This window comes from Capsella rubella, unplaced genomic scaffold (genome assembly GCF_000375325.1).
Source record: "Capsella rubella cultivar Monte Gargano unplaced genomic scaffold, Caprub1_0 scaffold_8, whole genome shotgun sequence".
In the NCBI taxonomy this organism is placed as follows: domain Eukaryota; kingdom Viridiplantae; phylum Streptophyta; class Magnoliopsida; order Brassicales; family Brassicaceae; genus Capsella; species Capsella rubella.
In genome coordinates, this window is record NW_006238916.1 from 13230871 (window position 1) to 13255775 (window position 24905).

Below are 24905 nucleotides of genomic sequence, written 5' to 3' on the forward strand. Positions count from 1 at the left end.
CAGTGAAAATAGCTGCTGCTAATGTTTTGTAAAATATTGCTTTCTTTTTCTTTTGAAAGGCCAAAACCTTTTCTGTTTGGACTATGAATGTGACAATGAGTAGAAATTACATAAAATGGACTGGGTGTCAAAAACCTTTTCTGTTGGAAATATTTCTTTGCGTGATATTCCTCGAAAAGGAGGTCTCAAAGTGTTAAGAAAGATAGCTACATCAAAGACGATGGAGAGTGTCTTGAGTCAATAAGGGCAACAGAGCAGAACAGCAACAGCTCTCTTACTCTTTTCTCCCCCGCATTTCGTAATCCAAAGATGGCTCTTTTCTCTCTCCAGATCAAAGTCTCTACCTTGCTTCTCTGCAAGGTAAAAGTGACTCTGTCAAAACCGACCTCACAATTAGACATGTACAGAAAAAAATGAGACAGTAGAAAAGTGGTGGGACTACAGAGTACAGAAACAGCAAGTTCTAGTGGACACAAATTACACTTTGCAATTCATAAATTTGGATTAGGATTGGGATCCTAAAACCCAATGGCTCTAAGCAAATACACTTTCTATTCTTCATATAAAGCCATTAGCCAAACCTTTGAATAGAGTAATCAACCTATCGGACCATTTTGAGTGAGATTGTAGAATATATAACACAAGCATCATCACAACACATTCTTCTCTGCTTCGTTGGGTGGCAATTTCCTTATTTTTGCAACGAAAAGGCCGCTGGTTGCTGAGGTGGCTGGATCAAAACGCAGTGTTTTAGGCGTGCGACCACTTCTACATGGCCAATCCTTGGCCGTTTCAATCTCTTGTAGCTCTGCATCATCATAACACAGATTTCTGTTAGTATTCCCACTAGTCCATAAGTAGAGCACAAGAAATACAGGATTCAAAAAATCTGACCCATATGATCTACAAAGTTTGAATTTTTTTTTTCCGAAAACGATACCACAATAAATGTTGTTAATTTGTTGGAAATTATATTTTTAAGTTACCTGCAGAGGAATTTTCAGCAAGGAACTGATCTACCACATCTTCGTTTTGGGCATGCGTCAAACTGATCGTTACATCTAATTCACGTAAGAGGAAAATAAAGGCAAGAGCACAACGAGCTTATTGTTTTGTGTGTTTTTCTATTGTGATTGGAATTATCACCTGCATGTGCTGTACACTAGGGTGCCGGCTTCTTTCAACAATCTGAATCCATTTCTAAGTAGATTCAGCTGCAACCAAAGACCCCGATGATGATCACCAGAGAAGCAAACACAAGGGGATACACACGATACACAAACTTAATAATTATGGAATTTACCTGAAGAGATGCTAAACTTATATCGGTTCTTTCGGCATCTAGCACACGGCGTTCCAGAGTTGTCCAACCCCATTGCTCAAATTTCTGGATATGCTTGATTGAACCATCATGTGTGCACTCTGCGTCCACAAGAACCTGCAAGATCCCACTTCAATTCTTTAGTTGTGATACTTTTTAAGTGACTGTATATGCATCCGCAGATCACAACTTTACCTTGTCATAGCCACAAAATGCATAATCATTCTTGTCTAGGGGTCTATAAAGTTCCTTCTTTTTTAGCCCGATTACTCCAGAACTCTGTCCATAGAAAATAATTTCTGGCTGTCCATTATGCGGCAAAACAGAATTCTTCCTCGCCTTAGCTTCCTGTTTCCTCTCTTTGTAAGGTCTACGGGAAGTCCACTGCTTAAAAGTGTCTTCGTGACAGTCCAAACATGGCTCATCTGAATATTTTAAGCATAGGAAATGACCTCATTAGCGTATGTCCGGAAAGCTAAAAAGAACACATTGTTTGAAACAGTGTTGAGTTGTAGAATTACATGTTAGGTTTGTGGTAGGTGGCACTGAGAAAATGGTTCCATCAGCAAGAAAAAGTCTGCTCCTTTGACCAAGCCCATACTTTTGAAGCAATGTTCTGCAGGCAGCGAGACGATGCCGTGCTACATCGACACCGGTTGCAGAGCCCTTGTCACCGAGTAGGTCGAGCATCATACATAGTTTAGCACCTGAGAGTATTCCCTTTAAAGAAGGAATGGACACTCTAAGAAAACAAAAGCAAGTGATCCAAGATAATAAATTACCAGGAGCAGCACAAAGATCCAAGACATGGTCTCCAGGGGAGATGCCAAGAGCAGAAACAGCAGCACCGGAAGCTGCATCAATCCCGTACATCTGAAACCCCAAGAAATAAGGTTAAAGGGAATTAGGATTAGCGTGCGAGAGAAGAATTTTTGGTTTTTTTGCTTCTGATAATAGCTCTCACCATCCCTTGCTGGTACGCCTTGGATCTCGCTATATGAACATGTGGAGGAATAGAGTAAAACCCAGGTAACCACTTGACCTCGTCCAGTTTACAGTTAATATCGGATTCAATCTGTTGGACAGCATTCTCGAACCCAGGTTTCAACCTTGGAACGGACCTCTGAGTTTCAGTTCCAATACCAAATTCTGAGGAAAGCAAAAGGAGTTACCTTACCTTACATAACGTGGAATTGAATTTCCGCCAGCGTAGATAGAAGGATCAAGGCCATTAGCCTTTAGAAAGCTAAGGAAACTCTCTGGAAACTCTAGCTTGGACGTTCCTTCCATTGAGAGAGAGTCAGAGGGAGAGGGAGAGGGAGAGATATTGTTCGGTCGGGAAATATAATTAGTCGGAGAAGGGAAGGGCTTAAGCTGTGCGACGGCAGAGAAGCCCAAGCCTTTATATAATCTAATCTACTCAAAAAGGCAGAGAAGCCCAAACTCACTCGTCTTTTGTGAATTGTGATTTGTTCATATCCGGCAAATTTAAAAATTCAATAACCAAATCTCTAACAAATAACCCAAATCTTTTCAAACTACACTCAAATATCTAAAAAATTCTAAAATATTAAAATCCCACCAAATCTCCTAAAATATGCAGTTCAATACACCCCCCTTAGTAGATTTACTGTATCTTCTTCTTCTTAGGTCTTTTTATTGAATTTGGCACAAAGTTTTCATAACAACAAACTGGACATTCTAAGGTAGAAGTTGATTATTACATCACACTCTATCATTACATCACACTTCTGTCATGATTTGATAAGAAACTATGGATGAATCTTTTAGTTTGTAGATGGCTCCTCCTTGTTGATTGGAAAGCTATGATCCACCCAAGCCAAGTAGCCACCTCCCACGTTTCTCGCATTCTTGTAACCCTAATTTATATAAAAGATACAAAAAAAAAAGGATGAATGATTTAACACATTAGAAACGGACTGGGATTTGTGTGTATATAAGTCAGGGTACGACTTACTGCAGCAACAAGCTCAGTTGTGGCATGCAAGGATCTGGCTCCACTCTGACAACCCTGTGTATCATTTAACCAGATTTAAAGACTATTGAGAGAACCCATGATGTTCGTTTCATTTAACTCTTGTGGGTGTGATGAGGAAGAAAAGGCTTAATTATATTACCACAAGGATATCATCAGCCGGGTTGAGAAGAGAAGAGACTTGTTCCAAGAAGTCTTGATTCTTCACTCTACCTAGACAGATCACAGGGGGGGGTTTCAATTAAATTATGTTATGTTGGGGTTGATATCTCAATACTCAAAAAGGTGGTTGATTATGATTACCTTGAGGTGTGTTGAGCATGTAGGGAATGTTGAAGATCTTAGGTGCCTGACAATGGCCTCTCCTAAACTCTTCCGGAGTCCTGCATGTGAAAGGAATTAACAACTCCAACTGGTGGTACAAAGTGATGATGAAATAGAGGAGCTCACCTAACATCAAGATATTGGTTCCCAGACTGGAGGAGAGCCTTGGCTTGGCTCACATCAACACTTACAACTTGTTCTACCTTTGGGCTGGAGATTGTTTGAGACATCTTCTTCTCTACCTTCTTGTCAAACAAAGGATGAAGGTTCAGGAAGAGAGCAGAGACCCATAAATAACCCGCAAATGACAGATAATATTGTTTTAAAAATGAAAATTGTTTTTTTTTCTTCTTCTTCAACTTCTACACATGTCATGCATGGCCAATATAAAATAATGATATAGCATATGATTTTAGGAACCATTGGAAATTTGTTGCTTTACGCAAGTAGAAGGAAATATGGCATAAATAAATATAAGACAGTGTTGGAAAGCTAGCTATGGTAAGTGAGTCAAAGCCTACATAGATTAGAAAACGTGTTCACTTCTGGGAGTATGAACATGAAAAGCACCCTTCAAACTAATATAAATTGGTATGAGATAGAAACGTTGGCTGAATTTAGTAAAAGAGAAACCATTATTGAGGATGGAAACAAAGTGAAATGGTGATGGAATTGCGCAACCAACGACCCCATGAACGAGTCATCGTATTGGATGGGCCGTTAGGTTGAGATGAGGATGACGTGTTCTCTCTTTCCACTTCCTTATATTATTACGGACAAGACAAAATCAAAGCCACGTTCAATGATTCCATTCCCCCCCCTCATGTAAGGGGGATTCTATTATATCTAAGTTATACAATCTTTAGACAAGATCTTCCATTTAGCATCAACAAGATAATATTAAAGATTGGCCTGGATCGGAGAGAGAGAGAGAAAGAAAGACAAAATCTGATAAGATCAACATTTTTCCTATCAATTTGTTTGCATATATGTACAATCACATTCACACACATTGTGTTTATCTAATTACAGATATGAAAAGTCGCAGATAAAAAGATCACGAAACAACGAACACACAATGATCAACTATATGGAAAAGAAAAAAAGAGGACAAAGAAACGAGAACGACTCCTAACGTGTGTAAATGTACAACTAATGTACACATGCAAAGAACAACAAGCAAGGCAACTCAGATCTATTTGATCTGGGGAAACTGATGGCTAATCCAGTGGCTTTTTCTATACTTAACATCCCACCATGATTAACCTTTCAATGACATTTGGACCCTTAGATCAAAGCAAACCTGGACCTGATCCACATAACCAAGCACTGATATGTGTGTACAGCTGCTATAAGCGATAGTAAAGCTAATGACCTTGACTGGATTGAGCAAAGGTAAACCGACTCGTACTTGTATCTGTTCTCGGACACTCTCGTTTATGTACCTGGTACAAAACCACACAAACAGTGTATTGAATCCAACACAAAAACGATAAAAAAACTAGTTTAAAGATAATACATATGGAGTCTAGTGAGATCACCTCAGAAGACAAAGTATCGGATCTTATATCATGCTTGCACACAGGGCAAGATGTACCCCATTTTGTCAGCCAAGAGTCGATGCAACTCAAGTGAAAAGCTGCATAAGAGCTTCAAGTCAACAAACTGATGACATGAACTAGCCACTTACAGAAACTAAAAGAAGGCCAAATCTATGATAATTCTTCTGATGTACATATTATTTGACCCATCATATCATTCAAAAATATAGGTGAAAATTTCACAATCAGTGCCTAAGCCGAACTCCTAGATTTCGAGAGGAGAAGGAGAAAGAAAAGAACCATGTTGGCATGGGAGAAGTCTGAGGGTTTCTCCAGATGTATAATCCTCGAGACATATTGGGCAAGTGTCACCGGCCTTGTGGTGAGAAGAATCAGTGAAGGGGAAGGAGGGGAGAGAATGGACGAGCTTTGCATCAACCCGGATGGTCCGGAAGTGGCTCCCTCGCCATTGGGTCCAGTGTCTGGGAGCAAAGAAGGCAAGCAAAAGGAAAGTGAGGATAAGAAGGAGAGAGAAGAAAGAGATGGCCAGGACAGTCCAAGCGCTCCCTTTGCTAGGCGGATAAAGGCAGCATTCACCATCTCGGCCTCTGGCATACTTGCTCAAGATCTCACCGGCGACATTTGAAACGAAGACTGCATCAACTGTAATGTCCTGAGGGTTCACCTTCACTGTGCAAAACAGATGTTGAATAATAACTCATGGAAGTGGAAACTCAACAAACCAAAAAGCCTAGCTTAGCTTAGCTTAGCTTAGGAGAAGAAACTAAAAAAACAAAAATAAAAGGAGGAGGGCTTACTAACGACGAGATCTTGGTTGTCAATGTTGTCATACACAATCACAGCTCGAAAACCTGAATTCTGAGCGTGGAGGAGCTTATCCTCAAAAGAGCATTCGCCTCGTATAATCAAGGCGAACTTCTCTTGTGTCAAGTTGTTGTGGACCAGCGGTGAGCAGCCGTCCAGAGGATCTGCCACGTATAGAGCTCCGCATATTCCGTTTTTGGTCACGGAGCCCTCTAACATTGAAATAGGAAAACCCCACACTCAACAAAAAAATAAAATCAACTAGAACCAGAGGGGAGGGGAGGGGAGGGGGAGAAATTGACCAAATTTAGCGGGGAGATCGGGAAAAGAGGCAGAGATGGAATTGAGGACGACCGTGGCGAGCGATAGTCGTAACAGAGAAAAGAGAAAAGGAGCAGCCACTACTAGACTGCTTGTTGCGACGATGACTCTCATCTCTCCGCCGTCAAGGTCGATCGGATGGGCTCCTTTTCTGTTTCAGCCGAAATGCATTGCCTTCTCCCTCTCTCTATCTTCCCCCCCCGCCCCCCAAACCTTCTCCACTATTCAGAGGCTTTTTTATTATATCTCATTTATTTTATAAAATCATACTGTATATAGTTACAGTCTAAAGATAAAATAAAATTTATATAGAGGTAAAGTGATTAAAGTCTAACAAAATAAAATATTTAAATTTGATACAACTACTAAATTTTAATACTATTTTTTGGTGATATTGGTAAAATAAAGAAGAACAAAGAAAAAAAAAGTGAGATTTTTTTTTTTTTTTTTTTTAACAGTGAGATTATAATTACATTTATAGGAAAATAAGATTGGTGGAGAACCTAATTAAATACTATATTTTAATTACATCTATCAAGTCATAGAGTTAACAATAAATAAAAAAACATTTATGAGGATCTGATATTTAAAACCAACGGTTGGGATTGGTCTATAGTTTTGACCCCTGTATTTTCTCTCCATTTGTTATAAATTTCCTCCGCACCACTCACCACCCACACTTGTAAGAGAAATAGACATCTGAAGCTCGGCGATCACTTTCCCTTTGTCATCGGAAAATGGCGAAACCCAGTTTGTCTTTATTGAAAGCAGCAGTGTGTGTTATTGTTTCTGTTCTTCGGCTCGTCAACGGCGGGGGATACGTGAAGTACGGCACCGAAGCTCGAGTGGTTCCCGGGAAACTAAATGTTCATCTTGTTCCGCATTCCCATGACGATGTCGGATGGTTGAAAACCGTTGATCAGTACTTTGTCGGATCAAACAATAGTATCCAGGTTTATATGTTATCTATAGATTGAATAACTATATATATATATATATATATAAGTATAATTAACACGACTCTAACGTTAACGTACGTGCATACTATATAGAATCCTCACTGAATCGTGGTTTTCAGAACGCTTGCGTGAGGAACGTGCTGGACTCGGTGGTCGATTCTTTACTTCGCGATCCCAATAGAAAGTTTGTGTTTGGGGAAATGGTGAAACATTCATTTCCTATACTCTATTTTATTTAATGAGGATTTTACCATACTCTATATAAAACCATATGTTTGTTGTCTTCCTTCCCTCAATGTATATGAAAAAGGCGTTCTTTACCCGTTGGTGGGAAGAACAAAGCCCCCAAACACAAGAGCAAGTGAGGAGACTTGTGAAATCCGGGCAACTTGAGTTCGTGTAAGTTTTGTTTTATCATGACCTTACTTCATCAATTTGATCATTTTTTTGGGTAGTGCATGCACATCATGATGATACAATTCACATAACCAGTTTATATATGGTGTGTGCAGAAATGGAGGATGGAGTATGAATGATGAAGCAACGTGCCATTACATAGATATGATAGACCACACCACAATGGGGCATCGCTTTATAAAGCAACATTTCAATACAACTCCTCGTGCTGCTTGGCAAATCGACCCCTTTGGCCATTCCTCTGTCCAAGCTTACCTCCTTGGAGCGGAGGTCCTTCTTTTCTTTCTTTCTCCCAAAACAAATCCATTTTTGTGTGTGTGTGTGTGTGTGTGTGTGTGTGTGTGTGTGTGTGTGTGTGTGTGTTTAATAGTAATAAGTTTTGTGTTAGGGTGCAGTTAGGGTTGGACTCTCTGCATTTCGCGAGAATCGATTACCAAGACAGAGAAAAGCGAAAGGCCGAGAAATCACTCGAAGTCATCTGGAGAGGATCCAAAACTTTAGCCTCTTCTTCTCAAATCTTCACCAATGTCTTTCTTGTTCATTATGGCCCTCCCACTGGCTTTCACTATGAAGTCAGCGATGATTACGTCCCCCTCCAGGTTCGCTTCTTTCCCTCTCTGTTTATTTTGTTACGTTAGGGAATCCGATTCATTGGTGATTGCCTTTTTGGCAGGACGACCCTAGTTCCGATGGCTATAACATCAAGGAGGCGGTTGATAATTTCGTCAATGCTTCTATGGTTTATGTAAGTCTGAGCCTTTTATTTGACCCGTTGTGCCAGTGTGTGTGTAATAATGGAATTTCTGCAAGTAGTAGTTAATGTGATAATGGGGATATAGGCCAATGTGAGTCGAGGGAACCATGTCATGTGGACCATGGGTGATGATTTTCAGTACCAGTTCGCCGAGTCTTGGTTCAGACAAATGGACAGACTTATCCATTATGTTAACAAGGTTTCCATATATAGATATCTTTCTCAATTAATCTTGCTGTTCTGGAGACTGGAATCTCACCAATCCCATTCAACTTTCCACAGGATGGCCGTGTCAACGCCTTGTACTCCACACCATCTCTCTATGTTGATGCCAAGAATGATGCCAATGTTACTTGGCCTCTCAAGACTGATGACTTTTTCCCGTGAGTGCCTTTACTGTAACCAAATAAATTTACATGCTTCCCTTCAACATCTTTATCGTCTGATTACTTTCTCTACTCGTACAGATATGCGGATCGGGAATACGCTTATTGGACTGGCTACTTCACCAGCCGTCCTGCTCTTAAACGATATGTTCGGGCTCTAAGTGGATATTACTTGGTATCAAACTGCATCATAGAGTCCCATTTCGCTTTTACTAGTTGAATTTCAAATATGACCATGGCCTTGCCATTTGTTTTTTCCCCCAAATAGGCTGCAAGGCAACTTGAATTTCTGGTGGGCAAGAAATCTGGAGGTCCAAATACTTGCAGTCTTGCAGATGCTCTAGGGATAGCTCAACACCATGACGCTGTCACTGGAACTGCCAAGCAGCATGTGACTGATGATTACATGAAACGCCTAGCTTTTGGTGCTTCTGAGGTAAGATATTAAGGATATCTATTGTCAAAACTCTGCTCTTTCTTTTGGCTCTGTCTTTTTTTTATAAAAAAAAAATCAGTAATTGATTTCATCAAAAAAATTATAGGCAGAAGCTGTGGTGAATTCTGCGCTGGCATGCTTATTGAACAAGTCACCAAAAGGTGGCTGCATAAAGCCTACAATAGCATTCAGCCAGGTTATACATCCTACAAACTCGGTTTAGTTTGCAAATTTCATGGTGATGACTGATGTGGAATATTATGAGTAAATCACCATACATGTTTACACCTTGTTTTGGAATCAAATGAGTAGTGCTCTTTGATGAATATCAGCTATTGCCCCTCGACAGAAGAAACTATTTCAGGCCAAAAGAGCTTGGTAATTCCATCACATACATCTCTGAACAATCTTTGAGATATAACTTATGTTAATTTCCAACTATCTCACTGGTTTGATCTTCAGATTCTGGTGGCGTATAACTCCCTTGGATGGAACCGTACAGAAATCATAAGGATACCGGTCATATTTCATGCCTCTGTTTACTTGTTTCATCTGTGGGATCATTTTCAATGTTATACGCTAAGAGCGACGTTATGGTCTACCAGGTTAATGATGCAGGTCTAAGTGTGGAAGATACATCTGGAAATACCCTTGATGCTCAATACATCCCCATGGATAATGTCACCAGCAACCTCAGAATGTTCTACACAAAAGCTTATCTAGGAAAACTTTCAACGCAGATTCCAAAGTATTGGCTCGTGTTTAAAGCAACAGTGCCACCACTTGGTTGGAACACGTTCTACATCTCTAAAGCATCCACACAAGGTATATATATGGAGAGAAAGGCTCATGCTTAGCTGTATGATTTCGATTATAAAAAAAAGTTAAACATGTGCCTTGCCCTACCTCATGCTTCTCTTTTCTGACGAATGCATGATATAGGAAGCAGCAATCACACACACTCTTCAGTGCTGCTTAATCCGGTGAGCAGTACGACTGAAATTGGTCCAGGAAATCTAAAGATGTTGTTTTCTTCAGACTCTGGTCTTGTACAACGGATGTACAACTCCAGAACAGGAGTAATGTTTCGTTTACTCTCTCCTTCCCACTGAATTATTTTTGGTTGATTGATCTTTGGGGAATAATATGGTTACTAGACAGATTCAAACACAATTGCTTCTAATATTATATCTTTTAGGCTGACCTAATGGTGAATCAGAACTATTTTTGGTATGCTTCGAATGTGGGGGACGCAAACGATCCCCAGGTTTCGGGTGCATATATTTTTCGACCTAATGGTTCCTTGGCTTATCCTGTTTCTTCGTTCAAAGTGAGTCTATCCTGTGCAATATAGTCATACATTCATAACTTGATACTCCACTAGAATTGAGTTGTTTAGATCAAAACTTTCTAGCTTCTCTACACACCATCGTTATTTTAAGAAGAGGATAATAATCTTCCTAGTCTTAAAATACAAATAAATCCATAAAATCTATATGCATAGAAGTAATATATAATCATTTATAGTAAGTGCTTGTTTGGATGATATGGACTGTGACTGATACTTTCATTAGCAATAGTGGTTTTACTCACATATAGTAATGTGCAGCCGAAGTTGCAGATTGTGCAAGGGCCTTTAGTAGATGAGGTGCACCAGCAGTTTAGTCCTTGGGTGGCACATGTAAGTCATATTTTGTGGCAATCCGTGCAATGCCATATATCTATTTAAGAATCCTTTGGTTGATGTGTACTTGTGTTATTTGGCTAGGTGGTCAGACTGTACAAAGATAAAGAGCATGCCGAATTTGAGTTCACTGTAAGTGTTCTCCAAAACTCTAATAATTGAGGTTCTTTAATGTATTTGTTGGGATAAAGAGGATCCTTGAGGCACATTTGATGTTTAGCAGATTGGTCCAATTCCTGTTAATAATAATGATCTAATGGGGAAAGAGATTATCACCCGAATGGTAACAGATATGAGTACAGATAAAGCGTTCTATACAGACTCTAATGGAAGAGACTTTCTGAAACGGGTACTTAGAATTTTCTGCATTATCATGTTAAGGAAATTGTGTTTCCGGGTTGGAATAAATATGGTGCATCAGAATTGTATATGAGAATAGAAAGTACACTCTATGTATATTGCATGCAGGTCCGGGATAAACGAACAGACTGGCCTCTCCAAGTGAATGAGCCAATAGCAGGAAACTACTATCCGGTAAAACTATTATTATGCTGCAGCTAGCAGAATCGACGGTAGGTGGCTTTGCACTGTTTGAGCTTTGTTAGTGTGATTCTTCAGCTTAATCTTGGAATGTACGCAAAGGATGAGAAAGCAGAGTTTTCGGTGTTGGTTGATCGGGCTACTGGAGGTGCTAGCATTAAGGACGGTGAAATAGAGTTGATGCTTCACAGGTTCCAAATTTCATCACTTATGTCTTTGTAAAAATAAAAATAAACATTATTATTGTGTGAGCTGAGTGAACACATGGAAACAGGAGTACGTGCATGGATGACTCGAGAGGAGTAGATGAGAGCCTTGTAGAAACTGTGTGCGTGAATGATACATGCGCAGGATTGACGGTATGAATAGTCAATTGAGAAAGTACTGTGTGTATTGTTCCATAAGGATATAGTCTTGATCCATAATTGTTTTGTAAAAGCAGGTTCGTGGGAGTTACTATGTAAGCATAAACAAGGTAGGAGAAGGAGGGCGGTGGAGACGAGAGACTGGGCAGGAAATATACTCTCCGCTGCTAATGGCATTCGCACAGGAGAACAAGGAGAAATGGAAAGCCTCAAATACAGTGAAAGGTTATGGCATGGATCCTCTCTACACCTTGCCTCCAAACATTGCTCTCATCACTCTTGAGGAGATGGATCTTGGGAACGTGCTTCTCCGCCTGGCTCATCTCTATGAGGTACATGAGTTTGATCTTCTTTTTTATTGGGACACAAGTCAATAATGAAAGGTGGGGTTTGTTTGTTTATAGGCTGGAGAAGACAATGATTACTCAAAACTCGCTAAAGTGGAGCTGAAGAAGTTGTTTTCCGGGAAAATGGTAAGACACCAGTTAAGAGAGAGAGATACTAATACTAGCCTTGTATATATATATACTTTGGGTGGAGAAATATTTGAGAGTGAATCCATTGGTAAATTTGTAGATCAAAGAAGTGACAGAAATGAATTTGTCGGCAAATCAAGAAAAAGCAAAGATGAAGGAGAAGATGAAGTGGAAAGTGGAGGGGGAAGCAGAAGAAGAAGAAGCTTCTTCCCCGCTAAGAGGCGGACCCGTTGACAAGTCGAGTTTTGTAGTGGAGCTTGGTCCCATGGAGATTCGTACATTTGTGCTTCAGTTTTCTCAGAAACAACGTAGAAGGAGAAAGCTGTTTGTCCCCAATATGTTGTAGTCTTCATAACATATGTTTCTATTTAAAGATTCAAATGATAGCAAACATCGCAGAGTCCCCCTTCCAATTCATTCATCAACGGTTTGGGAGGTAAAACAACAGATTAGTTAAAACAGAAACTTTTATCACTACCAAAAAAAACAGAAAACGGATACTTTATATACTGTAGTGTGTTTATTAATGGGCCAGTTACAGAAGTTTTGGGCATTTAAGGCCCAATATAAAGGGAATGAACGAGTGCGTGTGCTTAGGCCTAAGTGAGTTTTTTTTTCTCTCTCTCTGGGGTCTATATAACTTGAAGAAGATGTAGAAATAATAAGCATCGGAGAAAGAAAGAGATGGCTAGATGAAGAAATCTACCCTCCAAGCTTGAGGATTCTAGGTTTTTATAAATTTATTTCCTCCAGCTCTCTCTCTACTAGAAATTAACACTTGCGCGCTCTACTTGCTCCATTCCTCCAGTTGTGCTGCTCATACAATTCTTTTCTTTGTTCTATGTATAATATTATATAACTTGTTCATATTCCTGATGCAACCGTCTCTCATTTACATGGATAATATTAATTCTTTCACTCTCTTGTATTATTTTGTTGCTGGGAGAAATGTGTGTGTTTCTGGCCTGTTACTTGTTGAAATGATCAAAGCTCATGTCTTGTCACTATTGCTTCTAACAGATCAGCCAGAGAAATTGTGAGCGTTGATAATCACATTGCCCTGGCTTGCGCCGGGCTCAAGGCTGATGCCCGTGTCTTGATTAACAAAGCCACAGGCTTACACTTGAGGAAAAACAACAAGAGGTGAAGAAGTTACTCACGTAGCCAAGCTGCTTTGTGAGGAGTGAATGTTACTTTGGGCTTGAGAAAGAATAGTGTTTCGACCAAACCTATATTGCAGGAAGATTATGGTAGTGATTTATTATGTTTCTAAACCAGCACAAAGAAAAGAAAAGAAAAGAAAAGAATTGTAGTTGTTAGGGAGGAATTGAATGTTCTGAACTTACATTGATCGCTGCTTTTGTTTCTCAATATTGTTCAACTCAAGCCACCTTTTCGGTAAGGAACTTGACCCCAGTTCTGTTAACTTAAAAATGCTCCAAAAGGACTAGTGAAGGAAGGATTTGATCAAACCAAGGATATAGTTGTGATTCTTAGATATAGAAGTGACTGTCAATTTCCTATTTAGAAGTAAGCAGAACAATTAGCCTTCTTTACTTTGACGTGAACTATCATACCAGTTTCATTTAACCTTTAACATATAAGAGATTAAGAGCCTGAAGATGGTAAACGTCACCAATCTTGTATTTCATCATCTTCAGATATCTCACTCTCCTCCTCATCCGTCTCTTCTCCCATCCCTGAAAACGCATCTGGAGATGTCCTGTAGCTTAGCCACTTCAGTACTGGGATGTAATCTGTGGCCATCACTGATATAGCTGCCACTCTTGAGCCCTCATAGCCTATGTTCCTCTGCTCTTTTAGATTCTTCTGCACTCACACATCAATTGTAAGTATATAGAGAAATTTTTGGAAATGTATAATCAGTATATATTCCTGAAAAAAAAGAAGCAAACCCCTACCTTGGTTTGTATTGTGGATTGCTCCACTTGCCAGAGTTTTGGCTTCCGAATCACGTGCCATCTGTATATTCACAATACACATCAGTTGATAATATAAATCTCTACACATACAAACTACACTACAATCAACTGGAATCCGAATTAACAGAAACCTGGATGACCATGGCTGCTTGTTTCCAAACAACACACCACGAATAGCAACTGAGGCACCAGCTGACTGAAGCACGTCCTCTGTTTTGTTATGTCCACTCATCTTTCCTCTTAAATCTGCGAGAAGGAGATCAGCATCCGCCAAATACGATGAAACACACAATGCATCTTCTATGGCACCGTCGCTCACAAAATCTAGCACTACATAAACGTTGTGAGTCCATATTAGAAAAAATTTCGGCTAGAAAAACACACATGTAAGTTTAAATATGCTCTCCTGCGTCACTCTATCAAGGAGGAAATTAGTGCATATGATAAGTAAATACTGGGTAGTCAATACGAGCTAGAAGTTGATACCATTTTCATGCAGAAAATCCACAACCCGCGCTGCCTGTCCATGAGCTTGGCTGAGAACCTTCTCCGGCGCATCCATTTTCAGTGGCAACCTTGCAAACTGGTCATGCACAAGAGAGTCGCTGCAATCTGTCATGAACATTAGCTTAGAAGATAGTGATGCAGAGCTCTAAATTTCATTCTCCAAATTCTTAGAAACGAATTACCTGATACAGTGACATTATCAGTCTCTCTTTTGTTGTGGAGAAACTTGCCCAGAGCGTGAAACAACGAAAGGGTCTCATCTCTACCAAAACAGGAAGATATTCCACTATCCAAAACACTGTACATTGTCTGCTCGTTTCCATGACAAGTGTCATCCATGCCAGGCCGAGGTGTTTTTATCTTAGTATGATTTAGATCTGGCTTAACGGAGAAGAGTTGCAAAGATGTAATAGCATGCCTGATGTCTCCTCCACTGGCACTCGCCATCTGATCAATCTCCATAGTCGTTACCTTACAATGCTCTTCCCTACATATTCTCTGAAGTGCTTTTTTAATTGAATTCTTCGTAATGGGATTGAAAGCGACCTGCAGTTACATACCTGGACAATCAACTAGAGTTGAAAAAATCATTTGTATACCTAGATTTGAATTGCAAATAGTTTGGTAAAGCGACCTTTAAAGCCCCTGCTCGCTCAAGAGACGACTGAACATCCTCCATGCTTCGCGCAGCCTGGTCAGAAGAGTCAGCTTTATCGTAGTCAGTGATTAATACCACAGTTGGAATCTGCGTTGATCGCACCAAGAGAATTAAGCAGTTTTGTAGCCTTTCAAATGCATGCCTCCCATTGGCTAGAGGAAGGTCATCAATCAAAAGAACAACACGCTCCTTTATTCCCTCATTACTTGATGAAGCCATCACTCCGTATTTCCTAGTACTTTCAACAAAGTTTTCAAACTCATCCAGCTTCGACTTGTACTTCAGTCCTGGGAAAATTAAAGAAAAGCCAGCAGATAGATAATAAATGGATTAATACAACATCCATTATCTGTTCTGGAATTGCATTGTCAAAACTGAGTAACAAAAAAAAAAAAAAAAAAATCCTTCAAGTACCTGAAGTTGAGTTGTGCACATGCTCCTGCCAAATTGTAGGAATAGGAGCGTTCCACTCATACACTGTGACTCCAAGGATAGACGAAATCAAATGGATAGTAGCAGATTTTCCGACTCCAGCTTGTCCTGTGACTAGTAGAACATTATTCCTAAAACCATCCTGCTGATACAGAAAACTTAAAAGGTGAATACTGGCATCAAGCATCACGAGCTCAAAAATCATAACTCAATTACAAAGATAAACCAAACATTACCTTTGAGGAGCCCAAACTTTCTTCAAACCACGATTTAACTTCTTCAACCTAAAGATTACATAAAGGAAGAGGAAATGCGGAGGTGAACCAAGGAGGAAGCAGTGCTAAAAGGAAAGCACAGATCCAAGATACCTTCTTCTTGTGAACGGCAAGCTCTTCCAAGGTGCTAGGCCTGTATTTGTCCACCCATAAATCCGTATTCTTGGTCCTTTCATAACCTAAACAAGGGACGACAGAGCAATAGAGTGACAGGGATTTAGAAGAGATATGAGAACCAATAACAGAGAACGTTGTGGAGGAGCAAGGAGGCAATTGGCGCGTACCAGAAGATACCTTGAACCCGCTTAAAGCTTCATCGAAATCCTCGAAAGATAATCTGATCTGCGTGATATATAAGTAAAACTCAGGACCTCCGTCAAGGTAAAACATAAACATACACTAGGCAAAGCAAATTCAGACCTTATCAACATGACTCGAGTCTTTAGTCGCCGTAGCACCCGAAAGTCGAGCTCTCTTCGTCGCTCTAGGATTCGTTCTGGAACCACCAGAGGACATTGATTTCGACTTGGCATTAGACCTAGAAGACCTTAAGTTATAGGCAGAGCGATCGTCATCTTCGTCTTCCAACGATAGTTTAACCATTTTTGATTTCCTTTTTCTCGTTCGCCCTAAAAACCTTTCAGAAATCCCAATCGCCCTGGGTCGACCACCCGGTTAACGCCTCAGCGACAACCAAATCCAATTTTCAGATGAGCAGGAAATTTCCGATTAACCGGATCCTCCTCACTGGCGTGTCGTCGCCTTGTGCGATTTTGTTCTCGAATTTGGGAGTGAGTGAGTTTTGGCTCCACCACTAAACCCACTCTTTCGTCGCTCTAGTTTTTTCGCGGGTCGAACAAACGATGCCGTTTTAATCCGAGGCGTACATGAGAAGACTTTCACCAGTCAGGTTTTTCGGGTGACGTGTCCTTATCAGAACCGTCAAATAGTGCTCTACGATGTGAACTTAGCGTGGGGTGAGTGGTAGAGGATTGCTTAGACTTCTACCATACCAATGGCCTGAGAGACGACTAGCTTACCTACCCCACGGCCCACGGCGGCTTCACCAAACCAAACCACGAAATCAAACCGTGATTGGTATTTCTTCTTCTTCTTTCTATTCCAGCAGAGTCTTCTTCACCACCAACCCAATTTCTTCCCTTCAACTCTCTCCCCCCATACCCGACTGCTGATCTTAATCGATTCCCATGGCTGCCAACACCATTTCTCTTTCCATCTCTTCCAACGTCGCCACCTCCAAGAATCTCAATTCCCTTCATAGCCGTCGCTTCGTTGCTCCACCAACCATTTGCTTCCCAAAGTCTAACCCTGGGTTACTATCTTTCTCTTCCACCACATCCCGGTCTCCTGTGCGCGCCAGTGCTAGCCAGCTTATGAATGAACCGCTTCACGATCAACGCTCCCTCACTTCCCCCACAGTCGTCGAGGTCGATTTGGGGGACCGGAGTTATCCCATCTATATCGGCGCCGGCTTGCTCGATCAATCAGAACTTCTTCAAAGGTCTCGTCTTTTGTCCCATAGACCCTTTTATTTAGCTTCTAATATTTCACCAATCACCAGCATCAAACGGCTCGAATGTTACATCTCTTTAGGTGTTAGTGTTAATTTAGTAACTTGTTGATTCAGCTTTGGGCCTATGGTTTAGTTTGTGATTTTCTTAGGGAACTTAGTTGTTTTATATGTACAGGCATGTTCACGGAAAGAGAGTGCTTGTGGTCACCAATGAGCGAGTTGCTCCTCTATACCTTGACAAGACTATTGATGCTTTAACCAGAGGAAATCCGGATGTGACGGTGGAGAGTGTAATTTTGCCTGATGGGGAGAAATACAAGAACATGGTATTTTTTGTTTTCTTGGATTTATATTTCCCGGGTTTCTGATAGTTAATCAATAGTATTCTTGAGTTACTGAGACAGTAACTATTTATTCTTTCTAGGATACTCTCATGAAAGTTTTCGACAAGGCTATTGAGTCTCGCCTAGATAGACGATGTACCTTTGTTGCGCTTGGAGGTGGTGTGATAGGCGATATGTGTGGATATGCTGCTGCCTCTTACCTGCGTGGTGTTAATTTCATCCAGATTCCTACCACTGTTATGGCACAGGTACGTACATGTTTTCACTTCTTGCTAGGAATTTCTTGTCTAAAATAATTAACATCCAGATAAAATGTGTTTATTTGTCGTTACCATTCTTTTCATTGCCATGCAGGTAGATTCCTCTGTAGGTGGCAAAACAGGCATAAATCATTGTCTTGGAAAGAATTTGATCGGTGCATTCTACCAACCACAGTGTGTGCTAGTAGACACAGACACATTAAACACATTGCCAGATAGGGAGATGGCATCAGGCCTAGCTGAAGTGATCAAATACGGGCTTATCAGGGATGCCGAGTTCTTTGAATGGCAGGAGAATAACATTGAGGCCTTGCTGGCAAGGTAATTATTAGCATTACAAGTGTGCCCAAATCCAAAACATTGAGATCACAGAGTCTTTCCCTGTAAAAGTTGTGTGATAACTTCATTGCAGGGATCCAGCGGCATTAGCTTTTGCTATAAAACGATCATGTGAAAACAAGGCAGACGTTGTGTCACAAGATGAGAAAGAAAGCGGCGTGCGAGCAACCCTAAATTTGGGTCATACATTTGGCCATGTTAGTACTTAATGATGGTTCTTTTGACAGTTCTTCTTTTCTGGCCAAGATCCACTCATCACCTATTATTTTCTTTTTGCAGGCCATAGAAACTGGTTTTGGTTATGGAGAGTGGTTACATGGAGAAGCTGTTGCAGCTGGCACGGTATTTCCTTCTCTCTGCCATACTACTAACCACCCTCTTCTCCCCAAATTTTTGAGATTTGTTCACACTTTATATATACTCAGGTAATGGCAGTGGACATGTCATATCGTCTTGGTTGGATCGATGAATCGATTGTTGAGAGAGTGAACAAGATCCTAGAACGAGCGAAATTGCCTACAACACCGCCAGAGAGCATGACTGTCAGCATGTTCAAGTCCATAATGGCGGTGAGTTTGTGGTGAAAACGTTGGCATCTTTTGAGCTAAAGACAATTGAAATAAGTTTGTGTAATGCAGGTGGACAAGAAAGTGGCAGACGGACTGCTGAGGCTCATTCTTCTCAAAGGCCCACTGGGAAATTGCGTTTTCACGGGAGATTACGATCGGGAGGCATTGGATGCCACGCTCCGTGCATTCTCCAAATCCTGAGCAATTGTTATTTAAGATAATTTTTGGTGTTGTTTTGTTCAAATACGTATATGTAATCATGTATACCAACCTTGTAACTAGCTTTGTGGAATGTGATAATGTGATAATAATGAGCTTAATAAAAATTATTACCCTGTTTTAAGACAGCTTTATGCGTTTCAATATGGATATTTGCCTCTGGAACTTGCTCCTTGAGCGTTAAGGACAAATTACACTCGATAAGTAAGAGATGAATAAAGAAGAAGCAGACGAAGTGCAAAAATGCGGGATGCATTGTCCCGTTTAGAGAGGAAACAACTTCTTTTGCATGTCTCTCTCTCTCGTCAAGTTTGTTGCAGACTTAAGAAAATTTGTTTATTATTTAAATGGAGGCATAAATCCAGAGCAGGAGTACGTAGAACGATGGCAGGAGAAGCTATCGAGAGAGGGCTGAGTGTCGTCTGCAACGGCCTTGTCGTCGTCTGTTACACACTGCTTCTGATATACCCTGTTTGGGTCATGGCATGCCTAATCAGTCTGTTTATGGCTTCTCACCTTTCTCTCTTCTTTCTCCTACTACTGCTCCATCTCCTCTCCTCTTTCTTCTTTTGTTTCTCCCTTTTAATGTCAGTCGAATTTAGGTGACACATATCATTCAAACTGTCTTTCAGTGTTACTTAAAAGTGTGTATATACAAAGTTACAAACACACTTAGCACACACGCACATGTGTCGTTAACTATATATATATATATATAGAAAACAAATTGACAGAGTTGATCACATGATGGTGCAAGCGTTGGGATTGTCATCGCTGAAAGCAGAAGTGTATTTGACCTCGAAGGAGCTGGCACGAGCAAGCGGAGCGACTAGAGGGTCGGCGAGCGCATTACGAACGTAGCCAGGAGGGGCCTTCTTGTCGTAGGCACCAGGAGCATAAGGGTGTGGCACCACCTCGTAAGGCACGTAAGGCCACAGCTCTGCCTTCTTCCCCGTCCGATGCATCACACGATGCACCACCTTGCTGGGTTGGACGAATCCCTCGACCGTGAGTTTGCTCTGTTTAGGATCGACGGTGACTTTGCTGACTCCTTTCATGCCTTCCACCGACTTCCTCACCCGTCTCTCACACCCTTCGCAGTCCATCTTCACTTTTATCTCCACCCTCTTTTTTTTTTTGTTTTTGTTTTTTTAATATATCATACGGAAACACTCTTGTTAAGTTTATATGGTAATTTAACAAAAAAAAAAAAAAAAAAAAAAAAACATGAAATATATCAGAGACAGAGGAGATTGCCTGGAACTGCTTGAGCTTTTTGTGATGTTTCCGGTAACAGAGGTCTTTGCAGCCCATCAACGCCGATTACGATAGACTTTTTCTTGTTTTTTTTGTTTTCTGTTGGTAACTTCGATCAAAGCATACATAAATAAAAGTGAGACTGCGCACGTGGACGAGTGAGGGAGTAGTATGTCACTGCTGAGCTAGCCAGCTGTTTTCATGTAGAGCTTTCTAGTATTTCGAATATGGTTTGACGTGATACCTTCCCTACCGAGTGGTGGCTCTTATTCGAGATGTTAATTTTTTTGTTCTATATCAATTAGCAGCCAACCTCATGTAATTTAAAATTTGATGTCTCAACTGTTTATTTCCTATCCAAATTTAAAGAGAAAATTATTGTTTTCTTTAGTCCCCTATCTGATTCTCCAAAAAAAAAAGAAAAAGGAAAGAGGGAGAAAGAGAGAGAGAAAGGTTTGAGGCTTGCGAAGGGAAAGTAAACACATCTTTCTTCCTCTCTCTATTCTTAGTCGCACCTCTTTACTCCCTCTCTCTGCTCCCTTCTGACAGTGTCATGCTCTCAAGTTGAGACACCAGTGAGGCATTGTTGCTCGCCGCCGCTGCTGCTGTACCGGACTTTGAAGGCTCACGAGGCAATAAATACTTGTCCCAATCTCCTCGCCTCCTTAACGTTTCACCCTACAATCCAACAAACATTCTACCTTTAGCCTTTCTATGCATCTTGTCTTTGCCCCTTCCCACCTCACTTGTCATTTTATATGCATCAATGAATGAAAGACGAGGTGAATCTTGCATACCTTAATTTCCACGACTTCCGAACCTCCCAGCGCCTCCAATATAGTTTGGATGTTGTTGGTCAGCTCCGCAAGCTGCAAAATTTACAATATTTCGAAGCATTACTCTTTATTAACGCCCAGTACACTCATTCAACTAAGACTATATCCAAAATTTGGAGTAGCTAGCTCACACAAACAAACAACTTTCTTTTATAGCAAAACCTTTATACAATGAACACATATTTTCTGCAGTAGCCATTCTAATGTGATTTAAATATGTCAGTTTCAGAATAGATGATGACTTAGTGTTAAAAAAAGCGTTTCAGTTAGGAAGGAAAACCACTTACTCTCCTGAACCCTGCTATTACTCTAACATTAACCCAACCTTCATTATTCATTTGATCCCGCAAGTGTTCATCTCTGCTCAGGTTATCAGCACTGCATTTAAATATTACCAAAGGATAAAGTTTGTTATTCACACTTGTGATAGGCATCTATTGGAACATTGGGGTAACCCATAAACACGTAGGAAGGTGGGAACACAGCCAAATAACTTAATAAGTATTGCACAGAAACGATTACCTGAAATAATATTCTACTTGTGTCAATATCTTATTGTACAACATGGCATCAAAACTAGGAAAATACATGGGTAGAGGTGGGAAGGGTCCAACTAAACCCATCGGCTCAGGAGGTGGATGTGGCACAAAGACATGCTGCGCATAATCTGAAGATGAAACATTGCGGAATTAGAAACTGGAAAGTATGAGAGAGCAAAAAAATGACCAAAACAATACCTGGGTAGAGCATGGGGCCACCATATGAACCTATTTGAGGCGCTGCCATATATTGGGCACTAGTGGCAGGAAAAGATGGTGGCCCCATCAGCATCTGCGGTCTCATCATCCCAATACCCCTCTGCGGTTGCAAGTGCATGTCTCTTCCGCTAAGGTTACGGTGAGAAAACCCGCTTTGGTTCCCATGCTCATAACTGCGCCTGTTTCCATGGTGAAAGCCTTCCCCGCGAGGGTTGTTGCGATTCCTCTGAGAATTACGGAGATTTCCAGAACCGTAAGAGCCACCCCTGTGGCTGTGATTCTGATCCCTGGTGTTAAAAAGGGGAGCACTGGGTGGGTTGGAGATGTTGTTACTAGTGGAAGAAGATGCATTGGTATTCCGTCTAAAAGGTTTCCTCTGGGTATTAACAGTATGGTTTTCAGAAGAAGTAGCAGCGACATTGGTGCTGGAGTTGGAATTGCCATTTGAAGTAGAAGTGAAAGCACTTGGCCGAGCCTGCAGTAGATTTGGATAAATAGCAAAAGAAAAGCTGATATATCTATATAGGCAACCAAACAAGCATTGACGAGATGACAACATTATCCAAAGGAGGAGGCGTAACATGCAAAAGAATGAGAGTGTGACAAACCCCTAGGATACAGGTCAATCCCCTAAAACTCTGTGATCATATAAAGAGTTATCCAATGGTAATGGTAACGACAGGGCTACCTGGGGAGGCGGCATTGATGATGATGATGATGAGGATGATCCATCGGATAAAGGTTTGGAAGAATCCAAAGGGGGAGACTTGTTGGAAGAAGGCCTAGCAGAAAGAGAGAGGGCAGGCCAGGATTCGGAGGCGCCCATGAGAGGTCCGACTTCGGAGCGAGTATTAGAAGGCTTGTTCCAGACAGGCTTCTTGTCCAAGTCGTCAGAAGAGTAAATTCCGGCAGAAGGGGGAGCGAAGGGAGCGTCATGGGAGAGGGAAGGAGCAGGATCATCATGACAAGGCAACATCCAGGGAGAGGGATCGCCGTGACGTGATCGAGACAAAGAGGAATCAATGGAGAAGGGAGATGCAGAATTAGCGGCACTAGTCGCCATCCTGTAACACAGGGGTGTAGAGAGAGGATCGGAGAAGCTGGAGAGAGAGAGAGAGAGAGAGAGAGCTAACAACAACGCCACGCCGGTGGCTCCGTTGCGGAAAATGTGATTTTTCCCCTTTGCCCTTTACAAAAGAAACAAAGGAAGGAAACACCAACGCAGCTCCTTCTACGCTCCACTTTGCAAATTACTTAAGTACCCCTCCTCGTCCTCCCTATCGATCCGTGTGATTTCACCTGATTGGACCATCCCACACTGCTCCATGCCCCTCCCTTGGCCTGGCCGGTTAATTAAACCCTCTCTACTGTATAAATTAAATTACGGATATCGAGTGGATGGTCATTAGACCATGCACATTGGTTTGTCCCAATTGTTGGTCCCTCTAATTTTTTTATATTTTTTTTCATGTAGGACAATTGATATAATTTGAAGGTTGAGCATTGGTGTATCTTCATATTTTGTCCCACTATTATAAAAATAATATATTATGTTTTTTAAATAATTTTTTAATTTGAATTACAAAAGGAAAAACATATTAAATAGATTAATTACAAAATGATATAATAAATATTGGATTAATATTAAACATATTAAAATTTAAAAGTTACAAACAAGGATTAAGCTTGTAAACATACAATAAAGACATTAAAAACATTTTACATAAGCATATATTTTACCAACATTTTATTGATCCACATTCTTAGAATTTTAGAAATTAATCTTCATTATCTTGAAGATGTCCAAAATTAGTCCAAATATGATCAATTAAATCAGCTTTTAATTGTTGATGGGCTTGTTTATCACGAACTCTTGTTCGTCTTGTAATCGTTGTCCCGATATTTGAACCCACTCCGGCGGTGCCAACGGTATATGTTTGATCGACATCTTCTCCGTGTTGAAATTCAGAAACGTTACGGAGATTGTACGTATGGCGTTCATCTTCCACAATCATATTATGGAGTATTATGCAAGCTTTTATCACATTTGCCATTTTGTTTTTATCCCATAGAGGAGAAGGATTTTTAACCACGGCAAATCTAGCTTGCAAGACTCCAAAGGCACGCTCAACATCTTTCCGCACTGCTTCTTGTTTTTTAGAAAAGAGAGAATTTTTCTTACCTTGTGGAAGTCGGATAGATTGAATAAAAGTCGCCCATTTTGGATAAATACCATCAGTGAGATAGTATGCCAAATTGTACTCCCTTCCGTTGACAAAGAAATTAACTTCCGGAGCTTGACCGTTTATAATGTCATCAAAAACATTAGATCGATCTAGAATATTAAGATCGTTCATAGTACCTGGAGCTCCAAAGAATGCATGCCAAATCCAAAGGTCATACGAAGCTACCGCCTCCAATACGATCGTAGGTATTCCGGTTGATCTTGAATACATGCCTTTCCAAGCAGTGGGACAATTCTTCCACCCCCAATGCATGCAGTCTATGCTCCCTACCATCCCGGGGAATCCACGTTGTTCATTTTGATGGAGTAGTCGTTGTAGGTCTTCCTGTGTGGGACGTCGTAAGTATTCATCGCCAAACAATTGGATTATTGAAGCGGTAAACT

The 24905-nt window shown here is 40.7% G+C and overlaps 8 protein-coding genes across 11 annotated transcripts; 2 read left to right on the plus strand and 6 right to left on the minus strand.

Annotated features, from left to right (window-relative positions):
- Positions 1-24: 24 nt before the first annotated feature.
- Positions 25-2691, minus strand: LOC17877220. 2 transcript variants are annotated; one of them, XM_006282164.2, is made up of 10 exons: positions 2499-2681; positions 2286-2430; positions 2104-2194; positions 1843-2028; positions 1517-1746; positions 1304-1438; positions 1147-1214; positions 987-1048; positions 582-808; positions 25-353 (listed from the first exon to the last, which is right to left on the minus strand). In XM_006282164.2, exons 1-9 carry the CDS (start codon positions 2609-2611, stop codon positions 651-653), a joined length of 1188 nt encoding a protein of 395 aa, XP_006282226.1. In that variant the 5' UTR covers positions 2612-2681; the 3' UTR covers positions 25-353; positions 582-650. The 2 variants fall into 2 exon arrangements, with proteins under 2 accessions (XP_006282226.1, XP_023642661.1); XM_023786893.1 differs by lacking the exon at positions 25-353 and having other exon boundaries at positions 717-808; positions 987-1061; positions 2499-2691.
- A 248-nt stretch (positions 2692-2939) lies between these two features.
- Positions 2940-5070, minus strand: LOC17876374 (thiosulfate sulfurtransferase 18). Its single transcript, XM_006282123.2, has 6 exons — positions 5017-5070; positions 3768-3883; positions 3621-3700; positions 3460-3530; positions 3300-3353; positions 2940-3201 (listed from the first exon to the last, which is right to left on the minus strand). The coding sequence occupies exons 2-6, from the start codon at positions 3869-3871 to the stop codon at positions 3109-3111; spliced, it is 402 nt and encodes a 133-aa protein (XP_006282185.1). The 5' UTR covers positions 3872-3883; positions 5017-5070; the 3' UTR covers positions 2940-3108.
- Positions 3799-6543, minus strand: LOC17875867 (receptor homology region, transmembrane domain- and RING domain-containing protein 1). The gene is made up of 6 exons (XM_006281798.2): positions 6310-6543; positions 6001-6219; positions 5483-5872; positions 5183-5280; positions 5017-5086; positions 3799-3883 (listed from the first exon to the last, which is right to left on the minus strand). Exons 1-6 carry the CDS (start codon positions 6440-6442, stop codon positions 3822-3824), a joined length of 972 nt encoding a protein of 323 aa, XP_006281860.2. The 5' UTR covers positions 6443-6543; the 3' UTR covers positions 3799-3821.
- Positions 6544-7032: 489 nt separating this feature from the next.
- LOC17875478 (probable alpha-mannosidase At5g66150) lies at positions 7033-12745 on the plus strand. 3 transcript variants are annotated; one of them, XM_006279698.2, is made up of 25 exons: positions 7033-7281; positions 7407-7490; positions 7598-7686; positions 7800-7974; positions 8100-8303; positions 8378-8449; positions 8544-8657; positions 8741-8841; positions 8926-9019; positions 9113-9280; positions 9387-9476; positions 9593-9658; positions 9743-9799; positions 9886-10105; positions 10223-10359; positions 10479-10610; positions 10890-10961; positions 11049-11096; positions 11188-11313; positions 11433-11498; positions 11583-11695; positions 11779-11863; positions 11947-12201; positions 12274-12342; positions 12446-12745. In XM_006279698.2, exons 1-25 carry the CDS (start codon positions 7066-7068, stop codon positions 12689-12691), a joined length of 3099 nt encoding a protein of 1032 aa, XP_006279760.1. In that variant the 5' UTR covers positions 7033-7065; the 3' UTR covers positions 12692-12745. The 3 variants fall into 3 exon arrangements, with proteins under 3 accessions (XP_006279760.1, XP_023639510.1, XP_023639514.1); XM_023783742.1 differs by lacking the exon at positions 10479-10610; XM_023783746.1 differs by lacking the exons at positions 7033-7281; positions 7407-7490; positions 7598-7686 and having other exon boundaries at positions 7899-7974; positions 8093-8303.
- Positions 12746-13807: 1062 nt separating this feature from the next.
- Positions 13808-16952, minus strand: LOC17874659 (cell cycle checkpoint protein RAD17). The gene is made up of 11 exons (XM_023783750.1): positions 16581-16952; positions 16445-16502; positions 16254-16339; positions 16122-16169; positions 15868-16027; positions 15430-15740; positions 14978-15341; positions 14775-14900; positions 14420-14618; positions 14268-14328; positions 13808-14175 (listed from the first exon to the last, which is right to left on the minus strand). The coding sequence occupies exons 1-11, from the start codon at positions 16761-16763 to the stop codon at positions 13978-13980; spliced, it is 1794 nt and encodes a 597-aa protein (XP_023639518.1). The 5' UTR covers positions 16764-16952; the 3' UTR covers positions 13808-13977.
- A 239-nt stretch (positions 16953-17191) lies between these two features.
- LOC17877322 (3-dehydroquinate synthase, chloroplastic) lies at positions 17192-19553 on the plus strand. Its single transcript, XM_006280415.2, has 8 exons — positions 17192-17682; positions 17870-18020; positions 18119-18286; positions 18393-18619; positions 18711-18834; positions 18917-18979; positions 19063-19206; positions 19276-19553. The coding sequence occupies exons 1-8, from the start codon at positions 17369-17371 to the stop codon at positions 19405-19407; spliced, it is 1323 nt and encodes a 440-aa protein (XP_006280477.1). The 5' UTR covers positions 17192-17368; the 3' UTR covers positions 19408-19553.
- Positions 19554-20127: 574 nt separating this feature from the next.
- On the minus strand, positions 20128-20741 carry LOC17874721 (heavy metal-associated isoprenylated plant protein 27). The gene is made up of 2 exons (XM_006281209.2): positions 20683-20741; positions 20128-20552 (listed from the first exon to the last, which is right to left on the minus strand). The coding sequence occupies exons 1-2, from the start codon at positions 20737-20739 to the stop codon at positions 20166-20168; spliced, it is 444 nt and encodes a 147-aa protein (XP_006281271.1). The 5' UTR covers positions 20740-20741; the 3' UTR covers positions 20128-20165.
- A 242-nt stretch (positions 20742-20983) lies between these two features.
- On the minus strand, positions 20984-23577 carry LOC17876864 (la-related protein 1B). Its single transcript, XM_006280404.2, has 6 exons — positions 22965-23577; positions 22256-22751; positions 22041-22185; positions 21806-21896; positions 21480-21551; positions 20984-21360 (listed from the first exon to the last, which is right to left on the minus strand). The coding sequence occupies exons 1-6, from the start codon at positions 23337-23339 to the stop codon at positions 21202-21204; spliced, it is 1338 nt and encodes a 445-aa protein (XP_006280466.1). The 5' UTR covers positions 23340-23577; the 3' UTR covers positions 20984-21201.
- Between the last annotated feature and the right edge of the window lie 1328 nt (positions 23578-24905).

Excerpts from the sequence above, each read along its gene's own strand:
- LOC17877220 (XM_006282164.2), bottom strand. The coding sequence starts at position 2,611 with ATGGAAGGAACGTCCAAGCTAGAGTTTCCAGAGAGTTTCCTTAGCTTT. Across the intron at positions 1,439-1,516 it reads CATTTTGTGGCTATGACAAG|GTTCTTGTGGACGCAGAGTG; the intron begins GTAAAGTTGTGA and ends GGGATCTTGCAG. Across the intron at positions 809-986 it reads TGCTGAAAATTCCTCTGCAG|AGCTACAAGAGATTGAAACG; the intron begins GTAACTTAAAAA and ends ATGATGATGCAG.
- LOC17876374 (XM_006282123.2), bottom strand. The coding sequence starts at position 3,871 with ATGTCTCAAACAATCTCCAGCCCAAAGGTAGAACAAGTTGTAAGTGTT. Across the intron at positions 3,531-3,620 it reads CATGCTCAACACACCTCAAG|GTAGAGTGAAGAATCAAGAC; the intron begins GTAATCATAATC and ends TGATCTGTCTAG. Across the intron at positions 3,354-3,459 it reads CGGCTGATGATATCCTTGTG|GGTTGTCAGAGTGGAGCCAG; the intron begins GTAATATAATTA and ends AATGATACACAG.
- LOC17875867 (XM_006281798.2), bottom strand. The coding sequence starts at position 6,442 with ATGAGAGTCATCGTCGCAACAAGCAGTCTAGTAGTGGCTGCTCCTTTT. Across the intron at positions 5,873-6,000 it reads CAACCAAGATCTCGTCGTTA|TGAAGGTGAACCCTCAGGAC; the intron begins GTAAGCCCTCCT and ends TGTTTTGCACAG. Across the intron at positions 5,281-5,482 it reads ACTTCTCCCATGCCAACATG|CTTTTCACTTGAGTTGCATC; the intron begins GTTCTTTTCTTT and ends GCTCTTATGCAG.
- LOC17875478 (XM_006279698.2), top strand. The coding sequence starts at position 7,066 with ATGGCGAAACCCAGTTTGTCTTTATTGAAAGCAGCAGTGTGTGTTATT. Across the intron at positions 9,281-9,386 it reads TAGCTTTTGGTGCTTCTGAG|GCAGAAGCTGTGGTGAATTC; the intron begins GTAAGATATTAA and ends AAAAAATTATAG. Across the intron at positions 9,477-9,592 it reads CTACAATAGCATTCAGCCAG|TGCTCTTTGATGAATATCAG; the intron begins GTTATACATCCT and ends TCAAATGAGTAG.
- LOC17874659 (XM_023783750.1), bottom strand. The coding sequence starts at position 16,763 with ATGGTTAAACTATCGTTGGAAGACGAAGATGACGATCGCTCTGCCTAT. Across the intron at positions 16,170-16,253 it reads TTGCCGTTCACAAGAAGAAG|GTTGAAGAAGTTAAATCGTG; the intron begins GTATCTTGGATC and ends TGTAATCTTTAG. Across the intron at positions 14,329-14,419 it reads AAGCAGCCATGGTCATCCAG|ATGGCACGTGATTCGGAAGC; the intron begins GTTTCTGTTAAT and ends GTGAATATACAG.
- LOC17877322 (XM_006280415.2), top strand. The coding sequence starts at position 17,369 with ATGGCTGCCAACACCATTTCTCTTTCCATCTCTTCCAACGTCGCCACC. Across the intron at positions 17,683-17,869 it reads CAATCAGAACTTCTTCAAAG|GCATGTTCACGGAAAGAGAG; the intron begins GTCTCGTCTTTT and ends TTATATGTACAG. Across the intron at positions 18,287-18,392 it reads CTACCACTGTTATGGCACAG|GTAGATTCCTCTGTAGGTGG; the intron begins GTACGTACATGT and ends ATTGCCATGCAG.
- LOC17874721 (XM_006281209.2), bottom strand. The coding sequence starts at position 20,739 with ATGGGCTGCAAAGACCTCTGTTACCGGAAACATCACAAAAAGCTCAAG. Across the intron at positions 20,553-20,682 it reads AAAAGCTCAAGCAGTTCCAG|AGGGTGGAGATAAAAGTGAA; the intron begins GCAATCTCCTCT and ends AAAAAAAAAAAG.
- LOC17876864 (XM_006280404.2), bottom strand. The coding sequence starts at position 23,339 with ATGGCGACTAGTGCCGCTAATTCTGCATCTCCCTTCTCCATTGATTCC. Across the intron at positions 22,752-22,964 it reads CATCAATGCCGCCTCCCCAG|GCTCGGCCAAGTGCTTTCAC; the intron begins GTAGCCCTGTCG and ends AATCTACTGCAG. Across the intron at positions 21,897-22,040 it reads CAAGTAGAATATTATTTCAG|TGCTGATAACCTGAGCAGAG; the intron begins GTAATCGTTTCT and ends ATTTAAATGCAG.